Source organism: Python bivittatus, unplaced genomic scaffold (assembly GCF_059951505.1).
Source record: "Python bivittatus isolate LINGU-HERP-01145 unplaced genomic scaffold, Pbiv_v1 ctg000780_np1212, whole genome shotgun sequence".
Taxonomy (NCBI): Eukaryota; Metazoa; Chordata; class Lepidosauria; order Squamata; family Pythonidae; genus Python; species Python bivittatus.
In genome coordinates this window covers 447,546-469,535 of record NW_028277108.1, presented here as the reverse complement: position 1 = coordinate 469,535, position 21,990 = coordinate 447,546, and the positions used below count along the sequence as shown (strand labels likewise).

Below are 21,990 nucleotides of genomic sequence, written 5' to 3'. Positions count from 1 at the left end.
GTATTTTATATGCGCTCAATGCTCCATTATCTTTGTCAACATGGTAATATCTTGGGTATTGTTTAGAAAATGGAGGCTTAAAAAATCAACTTTCCAAAAATCAAATAATTAAGATTTGAACCTTGTATTCCAAATCCATTATCATTCAGAAAACATTATGATTCTTATTTACACACTGAACGAATATCTGAGGAGTCCTCTGTTTATGCGCATCAATTTCTTTACTGATTCTGAAAGCTGAATTCACAATGATCATCAATTAAGATTTTTAAAATAAATTTTTGTTGAACAAGCCATTAATGGTCTGATTCACACATAATGCTAAGTTATGAGGGGTGCATTCATACATCATACTACACATATAAACACATAATGACTTCATGTCATGTGTGAATCTTTCTAAACCATCTCCAAATTTCTTCTTATCCTTAGATCATGTCAATCCTGTGGAGTTTAAAAGTTACAATTCTTTAAAGTAGATTTACTTAGTTAAAACTCTGCTTTTTATGCTTAAATCATACTTCTTGTGTTAAATGTTTGTTTATTTATAAGATTTGTATGACTGCTCATCTTATACAATATAACCCTGGGTAGCTAACAACAATAACACAGAAAAATAAAACACCCTCTCACTCCCAAATTAAAACCATCCAGGGCACTCCTATGCCAAATACACCCATGTGTTGGGCTCAACTCCCATCCTGGTTCAATGCCTGGGGGTAACACCAGGTCTTCAGGGCCTTCTAGAAGTCCAGGGGATAAACACATTCAGGGGCCCTCTGAATCTCAGAGGGAGACCGTTCCACAGGGCAGGCACCGCTATGGAGAAAGTCTATGTTCTAGGTCCTGCTAGGTGATATCATTTGATAGAGGGGACCTGGAGCACACCCACCCTATCTGATCTGGTGAGATGGACAGATATCCTCAGGGAGAGGAAATCTTTCAAATACCATGACCCCGTGCCATTCAGGGCTTTAAAAATAATAACTAACAGCTTAGCTAGAATTGTGGCCAGAAGGAACCTGAGAACCAGTGCAGCTCACACAACAGTGGCGTAACATGGACAAACCACGAGGTCCCCAGAACTGCACCCACCGCTGCATTCTGGATCAGCTGAACTTCTAGGTGGTTTTCAAGGGCAGTCCCATGTAAAGGCATTGCAGCAGTCCAGTCAGGAAGTGATTAAAGTGTGAGGGATCATTAAGTAGGTACTCCCGGTCCAGGAATGGGTGCAATTGGTGCACAAGATGGATTTGTGCAAAGGCCTCCCCTAGCCACAGTGCCACTTACTCCCTGAGCAGGAGAGCAAGTCCAGGGGGACCCCCAGTTGCTCACCAACTCTGTTTGGGGGAGTATTACTCCATCAAATTTAAAGATGACCACACTCCAGATCCAGGGGGCCCAAAGGCACAGGGTCACTACATCTAGCTAGATTTGAGTTGCAGCTGGTTCTTCCCCATTTTGACTCTCAAAGCCTCCAGGCACTGAGCGAGCACCTGAATAGCATCACTTGTTTAGCCTGGAGTTGAGATGTACAATGGAGTATGCATACTGATGATACTGTACCCCATGCCATTGAATGACCTCACCCAGGGGTAGATTTTAAATAGGAGTGGTGACAAAGCTGAGCCTTATGGCATTTCACATAGGAGAAGCCTAAGGCTAGGTTTCCCCTACCAACACTGACTGGAACCAATGGCAGTAGGAAATATAACTCTCTGACCTTCAAGACTGATGTCAGCCCCACCAGGCAGGCTAGACCAAGAATCAATTCCACAGGAAGGTTAAGACTACTTTTATTGAGAGTGGCTATAACAACAGAATTTTACAAATTGGATTGTGCTGTGCCTCCTCACCTTCTGTAATGAGCTGTGAGAATAACCTTAAGAGACAGGAGGAAGAGCTGCAGCCTAGACAACCATTGGACAAGAGAGATCTCAGCTCACAGATATCTCCCCTTCGATAGGGATGGAAAAAGCAACTCAGGAGGGACAAGGGACCCTCCCTAGTTCTCTGGAAAGTAAAGGCAAGGGAGGGGAGAAGTGCTTTCAGACTTGCAAGATTCTGTTATTGCAACCTTACAATAAAGGTAGTGTTAGTACTTATGGTTTTGGTTTCCTGTCTGACTACCTCGAAGGGCTGACACCTTCTTATACCCATGTGAATTAGGGAGATGTCTGTCTAAAACACTTATGCATACTTTCTGTTTGTTGTGGACTTGACATGTTTTTCCTTTTGTCACTTTGGTAATTGATCTGGCCCATCTCTGTCAAGGTAATCTTCATTCTCTACACGTAACAAGACACAGACTTGCATTTCGAGAAGAAGTGTGAAAAAAGGATCCTGCCATTGTAATATTGAAAGGAATGTCTGTCCTTTGTTTAAGAAATATAGATCAGGGTTGACAACAAAGTTGAAGTGCTAGCTTCAAGGCTAGGTTTCACTGATTACATTATTGCCAGTATAGAGTTGGGGGCTTTTCCTGTCTATGTAATGCAAGAGATGTACCTCTTCTTTCTCCTATGTAATCCTTTCTCAATCTATTGTTGGGACTCTTGGTCTGTCTAACTGGGAGCCCAGTGATTGCTGTTTCATTTCAGATCTCCATAGCTTTGGTTCATATTTTAGTGCATCACTATTTTTCCATATTAGTCCTAGCAAAGAGAACCACACTATTTTAACAACTCAGCATCAATAACTATTAATTATATGCAGTATACAGAATAGCTAGATGTTTAGGATAAATTGACTTATACAAACAATCTATGTGTCTTCTCAGTCCAGAATAATTTTTGCTAGTTACATACAACACAGTTCCAAGGAACATGAACATTTGAAGTTTGTGAACCTACTGAGATACAAAAATAGCATCTTTCACCTAGCAGGATTCTCAGCCCAAGCCTGAGAACTCATGCAAATATTCAGTACAACAGACAAGTATATTTCACCATGCTCTGATACCTCAAATATATTTATTTGCAAATAACAGCTACTCCTGAAATGTCAAAGAGCTGAACCCTAATAACATTTGGAGAAAAAAGTTTTGATGGAAAGCTTAACAACCCTTATGACTGTAAAATAATTAGCTTTTACTGTGACATCACAGTTCTGAAGGGTGTGAAAAAATATTTTGTGGCAATTTGTCTATCCATGATGGGTGATATAATTTAATTAAATTTAGTATAATAGTTAACCTGGCAGCAAGACTGACTTGGAAATCTTCAGTGGTGTTTCTCAAAACCTTGCTATGTTGTAATACAAATAAGTAGTAACAATAAGAAATGTCCAGCAAGTAACTTAAAACATCCTCCTATAGAACAGATTTTAAAAAGGCAATTAAATTGCTAGCTTTTTCACTGCAGAATATCCTTGATTTTACTATAGCCAGATTGCTGTCTTATGCATCCATTTTTTTGTTGCTGGTTTTATTATTCTTTTAGCTGCTTGGAAACCTCTCTGGTTGAACATCAGCAATAGCAGTGCTTTAAATTGATTAAATAATGTTTTTTTAAATGCTCAATCTCCAAGAACAACTGAATTGGTTGTTGCCAGATCACCTCTTCTATAAGATGCAGTAATTCAGTGGGCAGAGGAAGTGTCTGTCTGTCTGTCATAGTACTTGTTGATGACTCCATGGGCAGGTTTTAGCAACAAGAAAGGAAATATGAGCCTTCTTTTGCACAACTGCAACAAAGAAGTCCAAGCCCAGTTCTACCCAGTTGGCCCAGTTGGCCCTTTTAAAAATGAGTTTAAGAGAGAGAATTAAACTCCCATGCTCTATATGGTCCTTCCCAGTAGATATTGCTGAAAATAGCTGATTGAAATGCAGAATGTAAACGTTTCTGAGAAAGCCCTAAGGGGAAGACATCAAAGAACCACTACAGACTTCTTAATCCCTTTCCCTTTGGGCAACAGATAAAGAAGCCTTCCAAATCCTAAAAGTTATAATCAATAGCATCATCTGGAGAAACAGACAGTGCTCTGGAGCTTTACTGTATTCATTGTATTTTTCAGACTTAAGGCTGAAATGGGTAAAGATTTGAGGTGCTCCTAGGATTGCCAGTAGCAGCAGCAGCAGCAGCACATACCTGAATATATTTTATTTTTAGAACAGCTCCTGTATTTCTTCCATGCCTTGATGTTTAGCTTCCTGGAGTACTGGATTGAATGAAATTGAAATTCAATCCAGATAAGCCTACAACCAACTGAGGACACAGTTTACCAGAGGCCTGGAGTGAAGAAATTGTTAGATGTTCTGACATGCCTTTCAATCCATCTCTCAGAATGACTGCTCTGTTGGTTTTCAGAGACCATAAACTGATTTATTAGATGCCAAGATGGGATTCTCTGTAATTCTCAGCACTGTGATGAATATTTACTATATTTCAACTTTGCCCTGTCCATTAAGACAGTGGAGCAAAGTTGAATAAACAGAGATTAGCTGGGGATCAAGTCCCATCTGGAATTTGGAATGGTGGAAATCTCTTTACTTTGCAGGTGAATGGCTGTTCATTTTCTTTCTTTCTTTTTTTCACTTCAAAATTGCACATGCACATGCCCCTGTAGAAGATGCAGCTGTCTTCCTATTGTTACAACTATCAACTGATCACACAATGTTGAAGGATTACCTGATTGTTACCTGATTCAGGATGGACTATCCCAGAATCAATTTGGGGCAGGATAAACTATTTCTGGAGTATGAGATCTGATCTTTGAAGCAAGTTGTTCAGGCTTTGCATAGCCCTGCTCTTCCTATTCTTGTAACAAGATTTTGAATATGCAAGACATAATACTTGACTAAATGATATGGCAAAGTTTTGTAAAAACACATCATTAAACCATACATACAGTATATTTTTGAAATGCACATTTTCTGTAATTAATGTTTACATTTTGTTATAGAACTGAAATTTATGTTTCGAGGAATACAGACCATGCCATTATTTCGGCTTATGAAATACTATAAATTATAATTGCAAATTCTCCTTCCAAGTTCAGTAGCAAAATCGTTTTTAGATATTTTAAATTTCAATCCAAGTAGCATAAGGCTTTCAGAAAAATAGAGAATGCTTTGTAAGGAGCTATTATATCCTGGATCCTTATATCGACTTCTGCTATTCAAGTAACATGCAAGCCTGCAAATGCATAAGAATAGCTAAAAATGGCCATTGTCCATTAATGAATTAAGCTAATTATAGCACAATTCTACTTGATCTAAAAATACACATTGGAATTATTTGTGCAAAAAGGAAGTTTATTTAAAGTGTTCCTTGGCTCAAATGGGAAGTAATAGAACAAGAGATGTAGTTAGATTTCCTGTCTTGCTTTTGTATTGGTGTTATAGTAATGCATAAACTTAATATCACTACTAATTAACCAATCATCTCTATTCCTCTGCGTGGGGAGACGGGGCCAGCTCAAGATATTTGGTGCCAGAGGCAAAGGGTAATATACCATAGAGAATAGCTGCACTAGCAGTTAAATCTTTTTTCAACCGTGGTGATGGCACAATATCCTCCACTGCCCTGCATCAGTGCTTTGATGTTCTTAATGACTGAATTTTCATCACAAATATATAGTGAATAATATATAGCAAAAATAAGTGCAGAATACACAGAAATTGCAACTCTTACCAATCCCATCAACGATCAGATCAAATATCTGAGCTATATTTTTCATCTAAACAATCATTTAACCATTTAACCGCATATTAAACGGAAACACGCACCCAATCTAGTAAGACCATTCTACCAAAGAGAATGACACAAGTTTTATTTAGCTAGTGTGCCTCAAAAATATAGGAAAGAGTATAGGAGGAACACAGCTGTGCCCACATGCCCAGAACCCATCTCCCGAGATTGATCAAAGAAGTCTACAGGGGGTTTGGTTGAATGTGAGCAGAATTCTAAGATTCTAGAGAATTCTGAAAAAAGTAAACTACTGAATAAATAGTTATATTCAGCCATGCACCTCACAACCCAGGAAGTTCTTGACCCATGATATTCTGGCCATACGTTGGAGTGTTAGCCATCTCCTTGCTAAAATACTTTGATTATTCTCAAGCATATTGAAAGGGATTTTCACAATAAATGATTAGGGTTTATTGCCTTTCATTATCAGTCAATCAGCTTCAATTCTTAGGCTGAGACTAAAACCTTTTCAGCAGTTCATTTTAGTTGATAGAAAATGAATCCAAATAATTATTTGGAAAATAGTCTTTCTGACATCTTATGTAATGTATGAGGAAACAGAACAGTGTTAGTCTTTTCAAAGAACTGCTGGCTCATTGCATCAATAGGCAAAGGAACATAAAAGTTATTTTTCATTAATTGTCAGTTATTACATTAAAAAAATTACTTCATGAAGCAGAAGTTTTTTTTTTTTAATTATTGCAAACTATCAAGAAAGACTATGTCAAATGTTAAAGTAACAACACCAGCTAGTGGATAACCAGCTAGTTAAAGGGAAAAGAAATCCTGCAGATGTCAGCTTAGAAAAGGCCATGATGGCAGATGTTAGTATTATAAACTGGAGAACAATCAGAAGATCTAAGTTCTCTATTTTCGATCATTTATATGCAATTCCTTCTAAGATTATGGTTGTAATGCATGCAGTCTTAATACATGATTAATTCAAGGATAAATATTGAAATCTAAGACTATGCTGATAATTGAAATATATAGAATATCCTCAATTTTACGTGCATTTAAAACAACACATTAATCTGCCTTTTCCTATAATTCTACCTGTTCCAGGGAAGATGTTCCTTCAAGAAAATAATGTAAGTTATAACATATCTTGAGAAGCCTATTCATTGCCTGTTTCCAAAATTATTCATTTCTCACAACCTTAATAAATATTCCTATGTCCCCTTCAGCAATAGTACCCTATAAAAGTGACCTCTGTTTAATAAACACACAGTACACCCTGCTTTTCAACCTGAAATAACTTTCCACCTTGATGATTGTATTGAAGCCTGTGAAACTGGCAATTGCTCAACTACCACAAATTCCTAAGAACCATTACAATGATTTGTAAATGCAGTAAATCGGATTCACAATAAAAACACTGAGTGTCATGTTATACAAAATTCAAAGGTTTTCCATTAAATAGACCATTAGACAGATTTTAAAGGACTTAGAGTAAACTTCCACTAAATATTTTAAAGAACAGAAATTAATGACTGTAGATTACTGTGTCACAATCTGTATATAGAAATGTAGCAATTTTTCTTCACATTTTGTAGTTCCTCAAATTATTTGGGAATGGCTATTATTCATTTATTTTATTTATGAAATTTGGAGCCCACTTCAGTCTGCAAAGATGCTATGTGGTGTACAAAGGCAACACCAGAATAGCCAATGCAAACAATACAATTACAACAATAAAATCCTTCTGCAGAAGAGGGCATACTGGAATGTTTAGGATTAATCAATAATGAATAATTGCCAAATGGCTTGTGCGCCTTATTCTCTGTTTAGATTCCAGAGCATTGATTTCCTCTGCATGTTGGTATAAAAGCACTAGAAATAAGGAATGGTCAAATAATTTAATAGTTGGACCTGTTCCAGATAAATGTCCTTAAGCCAAGATATATATAACCTGTATTTGCAAATTTATGTGCTGCTCTTTCCTTCCTGGTTTCTCAATGAGATGCAAATAATCATGAAAATCTTCAATTTATCATAGTTAATTATGATTACCACTGTCAGAACAGCCACACCAATTTCAAACAATAATTTCATTTCTCAGTTTGGATGTAATATGACTCTAAAGTTAGTTAGAGACATCCTTAGCTAACTGTGGTGTCCCCAGAAAGGTAGAGATGGCCATACATTTGTAGAGCAAATTTGAGAGGAAACATGTCGGTAATCATTCATACCTGAGCAATGGCTGTTTTGGATAAGAAGGCTGATCGCTGTTTTGGGTGGTTTGAGGCTTTTTTGTAACTTGCTTATAAATATTTCTTGCTGTCACTCCAATCCAGAGCATTGTAGAGAGTGTGGAATAATGCAGTACAATGCCAACCTAAAATAAAATGATGAAAAGCAGAAAGGCTCAACACAAGGAGACAAAAAGAAAACACGCTTTTATTACTGTTTTTTGTTCATATTGACAAATACAAACCTTTGCTAAATGAAACGAATTTGGGGATGCTTTAAGAATACCGCTGCCTTTCCAGGCTTTTAATCAGCGTAAGAAAATGAAAAAAGAAGATAAAATAATGTGTGTCTCTAAATTTAAGCTGGTGTTCATTATTGCTGACAAAATAGGGCTTTTATAAAAAGAGAACGTATAAAAGTCTCTCCTCCCCCCTTTGTTGAAAAGTGTGTTGCTTATGTTTAAAACATAATGGAAAATGCTTTTAGTTACTCTGTTGGACCATGCAAATTTGAAAGGTAAGGCAATCTGTATAGACACTTTGTTCCCAGTTTGCCCAGAGGCCTTGCACAGATAAAGAATCATACTTTAGCAATGTGTCCTTTTCAAAAACAATGGAGAAAATACTAAAGTAATAATAATCAGCACCCCTAAAACACATTTACTCATTCACTGTACAACTGAATCATGAATGTATCCAAAAGTGGATCTTGCTATGGATAGGACAAAGCTCGCTAGAAAGACTTGGGCAGAATTTTCCCACACTTGGCTACTCTAGGCTCAAACTCAGGTTGAGACTTTTTTGACATGCAAGATGATACAGCTTTATTGCATATTAGGAAGCTGCTACTTAAACAGTTGATTGCCTTCTTTCAACATGAAGACACAATTCCCTCTTTATATCCACAGTGGTTTAATCTTGGCATTTCTTTCTCCCACATCTCTCATGTTTTCAGGGTCTTTTGCCCTACCTATCTTGGCCTTGAAGCTGGATTACTATTAGTTGTTGACATAATTGATAAACCTGACCCTGAGAATCACTTGCTCCAGTTTAACTCCTACACTATGCACGTTTTTTACTCCATATAAATATTCCATTTGATCCTTGTCCTCCTTCTGTAGAAAGATACAGAGCCCTGCCAATTTAGGTGCTTTACCCTAAATTAGGAAGGGATTACACAATATAATTATGGTGTGTATGTATGTGTATATATATATATATATATATATATATATAGGTGTTATTAACTTTATATCTTGAAGTGTGTAATAAGCTCTGCTCACCACCTGTCTTATCTGGAGAAGTGTCACCATGTTATTACTTGATGTGAATGACACTGATGAAATATTTTTGTTGCTATTGTTGTTTAATGGAAATTTGCAGTTTAACCAGTATATTTCCAGAATTGATATGCAACTCAATGGTTCAGAATATTTTTCTAACCAGCCTCTTTCTGAATATTATGTATTATATTCCAGTACAAATAGGAAAAATGAAGTATTGAATAGTGGACCATAGGAGATAATTCTTCCCTGTGACTCAAAGGATATATCTATAAGAGGCTTTAGTAGTTGATAACAGATTAAACCACTCAAAGACATGGCTTTGAAAGCTTCTCTCTTCATGGGTATAGTTTACATTTGAATTTAAGCTACTTGAATTAAAACTGAATGGATTTGCTAAGAACTGCTAGCAAGTGGATAATAGACCTGCTACTATTTTACTAATTATGAAGCATGTAATGCAAAATTAAATATATCGGGTCAACAAAAAGGCAACCTCTTTTGTACCATTATTAACATTCAGTTCAGCCTAATCTAAAAACTGGAGTGACACAGCTTAAATCTTTATTAGACTCACACAGCAACACATTACTGACCATATGACCCAACTTGGCAATATGGACTGAGTTTCTCATCTTAATGACCCTTTCTTCTAACACCTACCTATAAATTAAAAGACATCAAAACCTATAATCAAAGATCCTTGAAACAGTCTTCATTATTTGCTATAAAATACATGAAGATGCAGCTTACTTTGTAAAAGAATCAGGCTTGGAAGTCAAGAATTATAAATATGATACTATAGGAATGCTGGCCCAAAATGATCTAGTCTCCCAACTTTTAAAGATCTGCAAATATGAAAGGACACCTCTCCAGCTGGTTTTCCTAATTCTATCGCAATAACTTGACATAAAAAAATAAATCCAATACTTCTTGGTCTTGGTGCTACATCACAATTTAATTGATTACTGGACAAAAATGTCATTGAAAATAAACCTCGAAAACCTATTTCCAATGATTTAAAGGCCCAGTTTGAATTGAGTAATTGTGTATGAATCTGGAAGAGAGATGGGTACTATAGGAGCTGGAATTTTGTAGATGTTCAGTCATCTTATATATTTTTAGAACATCTGCAGAAAAGTACTTCTGTGTTCTGTTAGCAGTAAGAAAATTGCTTGGGGACTCCACCTGCCATAATACTTTAGCAAGCAACTCTTCTGTGTCTTTTAATCTGTTTATCTGTGCTCAAGTGGGCCTTGAAATCTTTTTGCTCCCTCCACCTGGTTCCAGTGAAACGAAAAGAGTTATAGGAAAATGTCTTAGAGATCTATTGCAAGACTGAAGTTCCTTCCACACTGCCACTCCTTTAACTCTCTAAACCCTCAGAAACCTTTTCAAACTGACCCACCATTGGTCCATATTGCCCCACCCTCAAAATATGGAGAACACGCAAGGAGCGAACTAGAGTTTTTGTCTACAGTGTGTAATTTGGCACGAACGTTCACAATCAGTGTTAGTGCAAAGCTGTCAAGGTATTACATCAGTAAGGTGCCATTCCTCCATTTGATGTAATCAAATAGTGACATTATACTATGAAGCTACAGTGGCTTAGTCTCTTAGTGCAGGGTTCCTCAACCTTGGCGACTTGAAGATGTGTGGACCAACTCCATGGCTGGCTGGGCAATTCTGGGAGTTGAAGCCCACACATCTTCAAGTCGCCAAGGTTGAGGAACCCTGAGTAGAAAGGAGGAGCCAGGAGCTCCCAATAGTGAGAAAATGACAGTCCTTGAGCTCTATAGAGCTCCAGTAGTTCTAACGGAAACACAGATCCAATGTATTTCCTTTTAATCCATAACTAAAATGGAAATAAATAATCTCACTTGCTGAACTGAAACAACACTGTGGATTTCTACCAGATACTCTTGAGCCCAGCCTAGATACACTATGTTGTACCAGTTGACATTACAAGTGACACCAAAGAGAGCCATTGCAGAAATCAAGCCTGGAGGTTGCCAGTGAATCCACCACTGTTTAATGAAGCATATAGGGGCATTTTTGAAGGTTTTCAGATGTTTAGGGGCAAAAGGCAAACAGGCTTTTTCTTAATTGCTGACTGTCAGTCCTTGCAGAAGGAATGTCTGCAAGTAACCTGACAAGAGGTACTGGTGTACCCATCATTATTAGGGAGGTATGCTTAGCGGCATATTCACTGGCTGTCAGGGCTTGGATAATTAGTTCTGTAATAGAGAGCCTACCATTTTCAGCCACTCTGGAGCCCCAACTCTTTTCTTGGATGTTTGAATAAGGCAGGGCAGCTGATTCACTTTTGCATGCTTGGATGATATGGCCGTCTGGGGAAGGGCACTTTAAATTGCCCCTTTCTAACCCCACAGCTGATTGGGTTTCAGGGTTTTATGATATACTAAACCTGCACATGCACAGTTAAGTGTGGTATAAATACACCAATAATTGCCACAGGACTTCACTGCTTCTGCCTTACTTTCCCCACCTTTGGGAGTAGGAAGAGACTTTCCCATTGCATCTCTCCTGAGGTTCTGGTATCTAAAGACTATCAGGAGAAAAGCTGACAACACAAGGACCCAGGATCCTGGTAAAGAAGCCAGTTGCCTCCTGTTACATGAAATGTCTTGTGCTTATTATCTTTTTGTTTTTTACTGTTTTGATGAGGCAAGAAATCTTAGGCTGAGTTCATGGTTAAACAAGTCGAAATGGTCCATTTTCATATAACACTATGTCATTAACCCAAAAGCTGGATTTACATATGGTGCTAACAGAAAACCAACCAACCAACCAAATTATGTCTTAGTGCAGTGTCTTAAACCAGCCTTATCATTAATCTTTAACAATTGAAGAACCACTTTCTGATTATAATGCTGCTAATGGTATTGTTGTTACTTGGACTGTATATTGTTGACTTATCATATGCTCAGTTATTACATTTAAACTGTCTACTGGGTGAACTGCTTGAGCATAGTCTATTTATTTTAAATGCGGTATACAAAGAAATGACTATTATGATGGAAAATGTAAACTCCAGCAGCAGCCACATGCTTCAAGTAGTAATAGTAGTTATTATTCTTTTTATACAACTCACCCTTCCAGACAAAACTAGGCAGACATAAAAGAATAATAGAAAGGAATCGCAGAGTTGGAGGAGCTATTTAGACACTATCAAATTGAATCCCTTCTCAGTACAGAAATCCAAATCAAATTCCTGGCTGTTTCTCTCATTCAAGGAGGCAGAGCCTCTCTTGTAACTGGTTTTGCCATCCAACTATTCTTACTGCTTAGAAATATCTTCTAATGTATAGTTGGAATCTGCCTCCCTTAAATCCTCATTTGTGTGTTTGTTAGATTTATACCCCAAAGTCACCCAATGAGCTTCCCTGGCTGACATTGGACTAAAACATGGGCCTCCCTGAAGCCAGCCTAACTTCTTAACTATTATACCACACTCTCTGATTATCCTGTTTTGCATGCTGTGAACTGATAGGCCAGAGGTCCTGACCTTCCTCTGAATGACATCCTTTCAGGTGTTTGAAGGCTGCTTTAGAATCCTTTTCTTAAGCCTAAACATTTTCAGTTTCTTCATTTTCTAAAGACTGAAGTCAGTTTCTAGCCTTTGGATCATCCTTATTGCCCCTTCTCTGAACCTTTTCCTTCTTAAGGTACCCAGAATGGATCAGAATACTCTGGCTAATGCAGAATAAAGTGGAACTATTACTTCCCATGATTTAGAAAGAAATTCTTATTTATCAGGAATTGCAGCTCTTTGTGTAGCCATCTGTGGATTCACCTATATAGGTTATGTACCACTAGAGTGCCTTTTTTTGAATTGCAGAATTGCTTGATGGCTGTTCCACTCCTCATATGTCCTAGTTCTTGCCAAACTCCTTCAGTTCCTAAGACTGGCACAGCAGATCCAAAAGAACAGGGAAGTAACCTATGAGCAATAAGCTGGGAACATTTATTTACTGGGCTTATAGATTGTTCCAATCAACCCTGATTTAAGGCTTTGAGCCTTGAGGCTGGTGAATTTGGTTGTATTGTGTTGAGTGTGACAGTTGTACTAATATCTGATGAGATCTTCTGGTCATGGAATGGTAGGCTTTTACCATTTTGAAAGACTGGAGGCCTTTTGTCCAGACATGAATGGGACCATGGACAGCAGCAAAAGGGTATGAAATATGGTTGCTGCAGCACTCTTTTGCACACTGTTGCATGTATTATGAGCCTGATGAGTAATCTGTCTTCATCCAAGGGAAGCTTCCCACTTCTAGCCTTAGCCTTCAGTGTCACTCCAGTCAAGAAGAGCCAGACATGGTGATAGAGAGCACTGAGCTATAACTTTGGCTGCTGAGTCAGCTGCATAATAAGCCATACTTAATTTCTGCTTGGTAAAACAGTACAGAAGAAAAAAAAAACTAGATTATTTGTTTCTTGTCCTCTGGCAAATAAGATAGGAATGGATGTACCTTTTCCCACAGAAAATAATGGTATTCCACACGTGCTTAGTAATGGGCAGTAGGAAGGAAGAGAGCCCCTGAAGAATACAATTTGTGCCCAAGATTGTCCCATTTTCTTCCCTCCTTCCCTGTGGACTCAGAATGTTATTGCTGGTAGAAGCCTGACTATGATGCTCCACTCTAACAGAATTAGGTGGTGAATGATGGAATAAGAAATGGCATTCTTTTTCCTTTATTCTACCAAGATTTTCAAACATGTGAGAAGTCAATGGCACTGTCCAGGAGACTCTTATTGCTTTCAGCAAGACAGAAAGCATTACAATTAGGACCAGTGGAGTGGTAATATCATGGCCTAAATGGTATTCTTAGTCCTCCGCTATTTGAGAAGGAAGGTCTCTGGAACCTAAAGACCAAGAGAACATGCCATCGTACAGATTTGTTTGCTGTAGGAGTGAAAGCCTTCTAAAGGAGAGCTGGGCACTTGATCCCCAGTTTGAATATTAAAGGATGATGTTGAAGGAGATGTCAAATAGACCAAGGAGGCATCATAAACACAATCATGAGGTTCAGAGAGATCAGCATAAGGTGAGCTGGATTCTGTGGTTTAGTGGAGAAATGTGAAGCTATATGACATCCAAGCCAGGATTTCCATTCTACATTTATGCATTTAACTTCTGTTTCCTAAGGGAATAACTTGTATTTATCTCTGTTAAATTCCATTCTGATACTTTCAGCTCATTTCACTGACCTATCAAAATTGTTTTGAATATTATTTCTGTCTCCTAGGTTATTAGTTATTGCAGCAAATGTTATGTCATCTGAAAATCTGATAAGTATCGCCTCTACCAGTCATTAATAAGAGTGTTGATGAATACAGGCACATGACTGAACCTTGAAGCATCCCACTCAATATCTCATTCTAGTTATATAAGGAACTATTTATGAGCATCCTTTGAGTACAATTTCAAGACAGCTATGTATTCACTAAATTATCATCCTATCCAGCCCACATTTAGCTACTTCCTGGACAGAATATTGTGGAACACTTTGTTAAAAGCTTTCATGAAGTCAAAGGAACAATAAAACAATAAAAACAGTCTTAAAGAAAACCATATTCTTTACCAATAACCAATAACTCTTAAACAATAAATACAAAACTTAAAATGAGATTCGTTTTAAATAGCAAATGCAATAACACTGGTGATTTGAAAGACAGTTTGGTCCCAGAGCAGTTTTTATCCTACCACTGCCAATTTATTTGGGTAGCTAGAAACTGGAAAGTCTTCAAATATGGCTACTTCTGGAAAAAAAAAAAACTTGTTTCTCATTAATGTATTATCCTTCCTCTGTAATAAGTAGTGTAATTTATACTGTGATATCACATTATGTTATGTGTTTCCTCATTTCTAGCCTAAATAATTAGAAGGGAAATATAAACTATGGATATAATCATACAAAATAAATTACACTAAGCTTTATAAAATAAAGAGGATAAAGAAGACACAGCTAATACATCTGGTGTTCTAGCATTTTAGAATTACAGATCATTTCCCAAGTTATTAAATTATAAGAATTATTAAATAATATGAATATCAAACATTGTGCAGCGCGTTCCCTATTTATGTTAGCAGGGAAGCAAGATCCTTTGTTTTAAATTTATTTAACTCAGATTAAGTTAGCTGAATTAATGTCCTACTGAAATCAATAGAACAAATACCCTAAACTCCAGTGATTTCACTGGGATCAGATAAGTTAGAATTTAATGTACATATGCATATGTACATGACTCTGGGTGGCTAACAATTAAAAACAAAATAAAAACAGGATAAAACAACTACAATTTAAAAAACAATATCTATAGCAAAGAACAGCTGCCAAGAAAATTCACATGTCACTTTCAAATCACCCATAAAACAGGCTCACCCATACTACCAGGACCCCAGGCTAGATGGAAAAACCAGCTTTTTAATGCCTTGTGAAAGGCCAGCAGGGTCAGGGCAACTCTAATCTCAGGGGGATGATATTCCAGAGGGTGAGTGCCAAGGAGAAAAGTCTTTCTGTGTCCTCCAAGATGGAACTCTCTAGTGAACGGGACCCGGAGCATGCCTCTCCTACCAGATCTAACAGGATGAGTAGACAACGCTGGGGAGAGACAGTCCCATAAGTAACCCGGCCCCAACTTCACTAAAGTTTCAGGATTCTCTTCATTTTGGGGGGGGGGGGGGAGAAACAGAATAAGATAAATAGACATATGTTTTAGGGCAAGTTACTTTTTTTTTACTAATGTCTAATGATTGTAATTTCATTATATAATTGAATCACTCCTTCCACATATCTACTTCAGAAGGTTAGATAATCTTTCAGAGGAGAGTCTAAGGAGCTAGTGGGGCAAAGGAATTGCTGCATCCTGTTGTTGACTGATTACTATCTTGGGTTCAACCCAAGGTTTAGAATATTTAATATTGATTGACTTCCTAGCCTGTCCCCTGATCAAAAAATTAAACAAAGGGAAGGCACAGTCTTTTCTGAGGCTGTTAATGTGAGAATACAATATAACAACATTAATGAGGAAGCTGGTGTTGGTTAGGACAAATATTTCATAGGGCAGGATGAGCTTAAAAGGGGACTCTTCTCTGTTCTGACCATATTGTGGAGCAGGCTTCCATGGGAAGTTCAGCGTGCTCTAACCCAAATAACTTTCTGAAGCTGGTTAAAATGGAACTCTTCTGAGGGCTTCTTTAACTACATAGTATAGCATTCAAGAATTGTTAATTGTTCTTGTTATACTGTTCCAATTTTAAATTATCATTAAGCTATTTTATGGTCATTATACTTTTAATATATTATTCTATCGTGGATATTTTATCTATATAAATCACCAAGAGTCATAAGATCATGGTGGTCTATACAATCTAAGAAATAAATAATAATAAAATAAATAGCAGCATGCCTCAGGTTCTAATGATGGCAACTAAGCTTAGATGGCTTTAAAAACATCCTAGATAATGACCTCTATTTGCAAACAATTGGGAAGAGTTGTTGACTTCATGTTCCAACTACTCCTAAAGCTAATGACTTTGCAAAGCAGGACACTAGCAAAACAGACCATCTGATCCAGAAAAGCTCTTATGTTCATGCCAACCTTACAAGTATATAAATCTCCTAACTCTGTTTGCTTTCATTTTTAACAAATTACTGCAGTAAAGGATTTGCTGCACCAGTGGGATGATTCCCATTCTTCTGTAGTCTTTTAGTCTTCCTCAAAATCTGCCTAGAGGGTTGGTGGGACTTCTGGAACAGGGTAGAAGACTGCAGAAGTAGGGTGAATTGTTAAAAATAACATCTCTTTCACTGTTACCCCGCCTTTGAAAATTATTTGAAAATGTCAGTTGGCTCAGAATGCTGCAATTAGGTTTTTGTAAAAAGCCAATAGCCTGTGATTTTTAGATTACAAGTTATGTTGGCTGCCAGTCCTTTTCTGGGCACAGTTCACAAGGCTAAGCTATCATGTCTTAAAATCAGCTTACCTAAAGGACTACCTTCCATCTATGTCTTGGATTTGAGGTTTTCTTGACCGGAAGTTGTCCCTACTTCTGTTTAGGTACTTTGTCCCCAAAAGGTATGTAAAATCACAAAACAGACACCAGATGGAGTCTGAAACTGTCACTGTGCCCCAACATTTCCATGTGCACTGGCTCCACTTATCACGTACTGACATTTACACATTGAGCCACAAGGTCTAAATGGGGCAGGACTGGTTCTATTCATATTTGTGAGGTATCATTGCATGATTAGGCACCCTGGTTGTATGGTGAATTGTGTTTATGTTCATGGAAATGTTATTAGACCTTACTGAAGAGGGGTGGAAGAATGGCTGAGTCCCATAGCACTTCACACCTGAATAGAGTTTGTCTTACCAGTATTTGACTTGTGACCGGCAGGAATTTGAGAAAGGGCCTTCTTGGTGGCATCATTCTGCAACTCCCTACAGTGAGGATGGACAACCTGCAGCTCCATAGCTATGTGCGGTCCCACAAAATTTAGATGTAGCCCCAGGAATCTCTTAAAAGTAGCCACGGATAGTAGTTTTTAATACAACAGAACAGCAAAAATGAATATTAAAATTAAGCACCAGCAGTACTGAATTATTCTTAAACTTCATTTAAATAATTTAAAACAATTCTAACTTTGTTCTGACCCTGCCCACTTTTTGGAGTTTGGATCTTTACATGTTACTCAAAGTCAAGTACATTCCCACTATGCAAAGTGAGGCTCACTTGTTTTTTTTCACTGAGAACTTCTACCAGCACACAAACACTTATTTGTTTAAATCAGTGACTCTACAGCTGGGTTTTTAGTCCATGTTTTCACTAGTATTTTAATGTAATTATGTCAACTAGCTGCTTTTAAAAGTATTTTCTGCAGCTCTTAATTACTTAGTTCATACACACATATACTGCTGTTAACAAGCTAATTGTATAGAAAGGTATATAAATCTAGCAAAATAAAGAATAACAAAAATAAAGAAACAGAATTAAAGGTTCTACATAGACAAGACTTATAAAATGGAGTTAGTTTCATTTTCTAGTCTGAAGTCTACATAAATACTAAGAAAACAATTTGTAATAAAACAATACAACACCAAGAGAGAGAGGAGACAGCTCCAAAGAGATCTCTCAAAACTAGGGGAATGGGCATTCAAATGACAAATGTGATGCAATGTAAGAAAGTATAAAGTGATACAAATTCCAGTTAAAAAGACACCCACAAAACTCTAGCATAACATATAGGCTGGTGGGGTCTGAGCCAATGGTAACTGATGAGGAAAGAGATGCTGGGGTTCTTGCATTAAAAAATCAGATTCTAGTGCAGGGTTTCTCAACCTTGGCAACTTTAAGATGTGTGGACTTCAACTCCCAGAATTCCCTAGGCAGCTGGCTGGGGAATTCTGGGAATTGAAGTCCACACATCTTAAAGTTGCCAAGGTTGAGAAACCCCATTCCAGTGTGAGGGATCATGAGAACATAAATCTGCCAATGTCACTACATTTGGAGTGATCACACTTTAAATACATAAAATATATAAACCACCCCATACCAAAAAAGATATTGGGGAACTGAAGAGAGAGCAGAAAAGGGCCAATAGAATTATCAAGGGCCTAGGGCCCTGTCCCTGTGAAGAAAAACTATAACACGTAGCATTTACTTTTCGATTAAAAAAAAAAAAAAGCAAGCAAGGGAGCACAAATACAAAGGAGTGTGTACGGGTACAGGTATGGGGGTATATACCCACAAATTATGTATCAGACGGATAAATTGAATAGGGAGAAGAGGTATGGTTATGACTGGCAATTTGGATGGCTTTCAAACTGAATCAGACCATTCCTGGAAAATAAGACTATCCTGGAAGATAAGACTATCCATGGCTACTAATTATGGTAGCCATATATATATTACTTTCAAATTAGTCTTTTGATGATAACATACAGCAGGGGTCCCCAGACTCTTCAGCTCATCGCCCCCTTCATGAAGTTTCCAATTGTTCATTATTTATTATCTGAAAACAATTTAATAAATACTACTTTAATTAATAGTACTGCAAGTAACATCATCGTCATCATCATCATCAACAACAACGGATAGTCCCATTGACTCTTGGGGGTCGATATTGACCACTTTGGAGAACCCTGACATAGCGGAACACAACTGGGGAAAGGCAACTGCACTCATGCCTTACTTAGGGTTGTAGGATCCTGGCAGGTCACTGTGAGGAAGAGAATGCTGAACCAACATGCCTCTTATGCATACATTAAACATTATGAAGAATTGTACCCTTCAGTTGAAGGAGAGGGAGCCTCCAGTAGAGAAAGATTTGTATGGTGAGCTAAAAATGCATGGCACTTTTTACAATATGAGTGATGGATGAGTTTGGGAGGAAAACTCAGTGAGTTAGGGTTAGGGTTTTGTACAAATACCACATATTAGTAAAAAATGTCATTTTCTTTTTAATATATGGATGGATCATGCAGATGGATCTTTATGACTAGTACTGGGACATTTAGATAAATGAAGCGTCTCAATATATTACACTTTCAGTTGAAAATGTGATTGAGCACAATTCCCATTCCCATTGATTTTAATGGGTGGGGACTGCACCATGTGCATTAATGTCCTGTGTATGCCTTTAAAATCTGTTCACTATATTTAGAGATAGTTTAAGAACTATGTGATGTGGTAGTTGCCATAGTGATGACTAGTTTCTTTATTGATTACCCAAATAAAACCTCATATAAACCTATATAACACGTTGGCATGTAGTGCTCCCTTGAGGAATCTTAAGTTGCACTTCTTTTCTTTAGTCAATGTTTCTTTCTCATTCTCTGGGTTTTTCTAGCGTGACAAAAAATGAGGTAGTGCAATGGCTGTATTATGTCTTGTAAATTAGCATTTGCAAGGGCATTAAACACTTTCCTTGTCTATCACTCTAGTTCAGGGGACTTTTATTTCCTCCAGTACTAAAACCACAAGTTGTCACTGCTGGATAAATGGAATTTTATCTCTAGCAAGCTTTTCAAGTTCAGTTACATATAATGTTGCATATAGCGGGCATTTTTTGATCAGTGCCTGCATCCTTTCTAATGATAGGCAGAACTTTTCCCACCCATTCCTGTGTCAAATTCAATCATTCCTATTCTATTTTAATAAATTGGGATTTGGAAACTACTATCTCCTGCATTGTTTGTATGGATCATTTATCTAGTTTCAGTTAAACAGTGAGCAGCATCAGAAAGATGCCCTTTGTAGTGTGTGTGTGTGTGTGCGTGTGCATGCACATGCACGCGCTGTTGAGTCAGTGTTGACTCCTGGAGACTGTCTGGATTTGTCCAAGCAGTTTTCTTGGCATGATTTTCAGAAGTGGGTTGTCCTTGCCTCCTTCCTAGGGCTGAGAAAGAATGACCGGCCCAAGGTTACCCAGCTGGCTTTGTGCCTAAGGTGGGACTAGAACTCACAGTCTCCCGGTTTCTAGCCTGGTGCCTTAACCACTACACCAACTGGCTCTGTACTGCAGTTTAGCAAATCTTTAAATACTACTTCCGATTTGGGCATCTTCCCTATAAAAAGGGGGGGGGGGTACAAGGCTATTCTGTGGACTATGTTCATTACATGGATACCCATGCTAACCTCAGCAAGGATAATCTTCTGGCATTCACTCACAACTGGCTGATAAACTGCAGTTGTGGCTCAGCGCAAAAACAGTCTTCTGTCAGATAACTGGCTTAGCTTCTGGCCCAGCAGCTTAACATCAGTATAGAGTGACAAAAACAGAAGGAAAAGAGAAAAGAAAAGGTAGCTTCCATGGAACCATACACTCGCAGAGGAGGACAAGCTGACTATTACACAGCACGGTTCTCTTCGTGAATCTTACATCTTGACAACAGAGAATTACCACTATCAAATCACTGTAAGGAAAAATATAGTTTTACACATTGCCCTTAGGAAATGTGTTACTAATTTTCTGTGGGCAAGGTGCCTTCTCAGCTGCAGTGACTGCCCTTTAGAAAAGCGCAGCCTTGAAAACCTGGCTCTTTCCTTGTGCTGGTCTGGGATTATGAAGATGATTGTAGTTTGGCTCACTTATCCTATGACTTTTCTTCTTTTCCCTCTTGCTGTTTATATTTTTGCTTTGTGTTTTAACCCTATGATAGCTGCCTGGGGTTGCAACTGCAAGTTGGAGGGCTGAACAAACCGCTTAAACAAACAAACTCCCTCCCTCAGGGAAATCAATTTTTCATTAGCACATTAATGGTGTCAGCTTCCAATCTGCAAGGCAACCCCTAGACTCTGCCTGCAAGAGGCAGACATTTGTGCCCATGTCATTATCCAGCTACATTTGCTCAATAAACTAGCCTACTGTCTTGACTTACAAAGCTACAGATAAAGAAAACGGTGATAATTTCTCCCAAAGGAACAGTCATCAATAGATACTTATCTCAAAATAATGAAAGCAAACATATCAGATAATAACATTTAGAATTGTGCCCACAGATCTTGCTTTTCTACATGTCTAGAAAAGCTTATGATATTTAAGAATGCTACCTTATGCAGACAGTTTTCTTGTATATCTTAGTTTAAAGCCACAACAACTAAATGTCCGTGGCTAAGGGAACAGTACATTTCAATGTCTACATGTAGTAGGATAAAATAAATGTAATTCTTAATTATGTAATTGATATCATTTATATGGCCATATCATTTATATGGCCGCTCAACTTGAATATTGCTATTCTGGGCAGCTTACAATAAACTAAAGGAAATCAAACAAAAAAACAAATCCAATT

General features: G+C 37.7%; 1 protein-coding gene across 1 annotated transcript in view; it reads right to left on the bottom strand.

The window, feature by feature from the left end:
• LOC103062782 (adhesion G protein-coupled receptor A3) overlaps nucleotides 1–21,990 on the bottom strand; it is a 398,539-nt gene that overhangs the window by 34,278 nt on the left and 342,271 nt on the right. The window contains exon 17 of the mRNA XM_088128977.1: nucleotides 7,883–8,028. Within this exon, the coding sequence (XP_087985103.1) occupies nucleotides 7,883–8,028 (146 nt within the window). The remainder of the gene's footprint in view (nucleotides 1–7,882; nucleotides 8,029–21,990) is intronic.